This window comes from Penaeus chinensis, chromosome 43 (genome assembly GCF_019202785.1).
Source record: "Penaeus chinensis breed Huanghai No. 1 chromosome 43, ASM1920278v2, whole genome shotgun sequence".
NCBI lineage: Eukaryota > Metazoa > Arthropoda > Malacostraca > Decapoda > Penaeidae > Penaeus > Penaeus chinensis.
The window spans coordinates 11757207-11759706 of record NC_061861.1 but is presented as its reverse complement, the minus strand read 5'-3'; the positions used below and the strand labels follow the sequence as shown (position 1 = coordinate 11759706).

General features: G+C 42.9%; 1 protein-coding gene across 1 annotated transcript in view; it reads left to right on the top strand.

Moving 5' to 3' along the window:
- LOC125048153 overlaps positions 1–2500 on the top strand; it is a 3047-nt gene that overhangs the window by 110 nt on the left and 437 nt on the right. The window contains exons 1-3 of the mRNA XM_047646703.1: positions 1–98; positions 1000–1177; positions 2278–2500. The exon at positions 1–98 is cut by the window's left edge and continues 110 nt beyond it; the exon at positions 2278–2500 is cut by the window's right edge and continues 437 nt beyond it. Coding sequence (XP_047502659.1) covers positions 1–98; positions 1000–1177; positions 2278–2443 — 442 coding nt within the window. The 3' untranslated portion in view covers positions 2444–2500. The remainder of the gene's footprint in view (positions 99–999; positions 1178–2277) is intronic.

Below are 2500 nucleotides of genomic sequence, written 5' to 3'. Positions count from 1 at the left end.
GGCTCTGGGGATTTTCTTCGTCATTACGGCGTTGGTTCTGTACTTCTATTATTACTCGACTACGAACGGCAGGGCAGGAGGAGAGTGGGAGTACTCAGGTAGGTGGGGGATGGGGTGGCTGGGGAGGGAGGGAGGGAGGGAGGGAGGGAGGGGAGGGAGGGGGAGAGGGATGGAGGGAGGGAAGGAAGGAAGGAGGGAGGGAGGGAGAGAGAGAGAGAAGGTACATGTGTGTGTGTTTGTTTGTATAGGGGGACGTAATGTAAAATGTGTTTTTTTTCGCAGCGTTATCATTATCATTACTGTATGCATTAAGATTTGTGAGTTATATCACAAAATATATCAATATACCTTCAGTAAAGTAAATATTCTACTCAGGATTTTATTATGATAATTTCGCAAGCAGATATCTAAAACTGCAGGGTTTTTATGATATATTTTAAAGTATATATAATCACAAATACCCTTTGAAAAATATTTTACTTCCTGTTATCATGGCGAATGACGTCACAGCTACAAACCTCCTTTTTTCCCGCCATTGATCAATGACGTCACTGTCGACCGCATTCCAAAGTTCATGATAATATGAATATGCATGCAAGCAATATTCAACAGCTGTCAGGCAAATCATTATCCCTCCTTTCCTCCCCTCCTCCACCCCCCCCCCACCCCTCTTTTTTCTTTACTCTCTCCCTCACCTCTCCCATTCCATCCATCTCTCGTTCACCCCTCCACATGTCTTTCTCTCTTCCCTCTTTCCCTATATTTCTCCCCCCACACCCTTTCAGTCTCTTGTTCCTTCCCTCACCCTTTCCACCCCCCTCCTTCTCTCACGCCTCCTCCTCCTTCCCTCACACCTCCCCTTTCTTCCCTCACCCCCCCCCCCTCCTTCCCTCACACCTCCCCCTCCTTCCCTCTCCCCCCCTCCTTCCCTCATCCCCCCTCCTTCCCTCCCCCTCCCCCTCCAACGCAACACCTCATCCATCTCTCTCCCTCCCCCAGGTAACGGCCGCAGCAGTTACGACTACGTAGCAGACATTCTGGGCTACTTGGAGAAAGCTTTCATCGACTACGGTGTGGAGCAGGAGGAGTGTCGCCGGCGCCTGATGTGTGAAGCTCACCTGCCCAACGCTCACCTGGTCAACAAGCCCGTGGTAGACACGCTCACCCATCTCATGAGGTGCGTGAGCGAGGCGAGCTGTGGTGTGTGTGAGGAGAGCTCTAGAGCGTTATGAGAGGAGCTGTGGCGTGCTGAGAGCTCTGCTCAGGGGTTCCAGAAATCTGTCTGTGTGTCTGCCTGTATAATCCCCAGTCATTTATCGAGCTATTCATTAGTTTGTCTGTATTTCTATCTCCTTCTGTACATCTGTCTGTATATATCTACACGTCTGTCTGTGTCTCTTCCTCTCTCTCTCGTTCTTTCTTTATATATATATATATATATATATATATATATATACATATACATACCTATATATATCAATATCTATCTGCCTATCTATATAAATATCTATCAGTCTGTCTATATATCTATATATATCTATATCTATCTGTCTGTCTGTCAGTCTTTGTGTCTGTTTGTCTGTCTGTCTATCTGTACCTGTCTATTAGTCTATCTAACTATTTATCTACTTATCTATTTATCTATCTACCTATCTACCTATCTATCTATACACGCACACAGATATATATATGCACATATTAATATATATATATATATATATATATATATATACACACACACACACACACACACACATATATATATATATATATATATATATATATATATATATATATATACATATATATATATAAATGTGTTGTGTGTGTGTGTCTGTGTTTGTGTGTGTGTGTGTGTAGCCTATGTATGTATAAATTTATCTAGAATCTTTCTCCCTTTTCCCATTGCTTATCAGAGTTTTACATTCATTTGTTATCATCTCATATAAATATTTCAGATAAAACGTAAACAAAAACCGAGAATATATGATACGGGTCCATTCTTTTAGAAAGATTTTAAAATTGCCTTAAGACACAAAGACCAAAAAATCAGAAACGGGAAAGAAGACTGAGAATGATTATTTGTGCAGATAGCCACTGGTTGCTGTAATTTGCATGCTTAGGTTATTTGCGGGCTGGCAGAATTGACTTCAATGGAATACGCTATGTAGAAAAATGCCAGTTGTCCCTGTTTATAGGCACCAATTCTATATTCCGTGATTTTTAGTTTAAGGTGGATTCTCAGTTTTTAGATTCCCAATTTTCTTCCCATTCCAGCCAAGTAACAGACGAGGACGTGGCAACAGCAACCACCCAAGAAGCCACCGCCGTACGGAACATACAGCTGGCAGCACGGCACGGCCTAGACGAACAGGGGTGCCAGACGTACGAGCAAGCGTGTCCACATGTCTCGCTATCAAGTGTAGTTCACAACGGGCGCTAATAGGAGAGAGAGAGACAAAAAAAAAATACAGCAATCGTTGTATCTGCCAACTAGGTC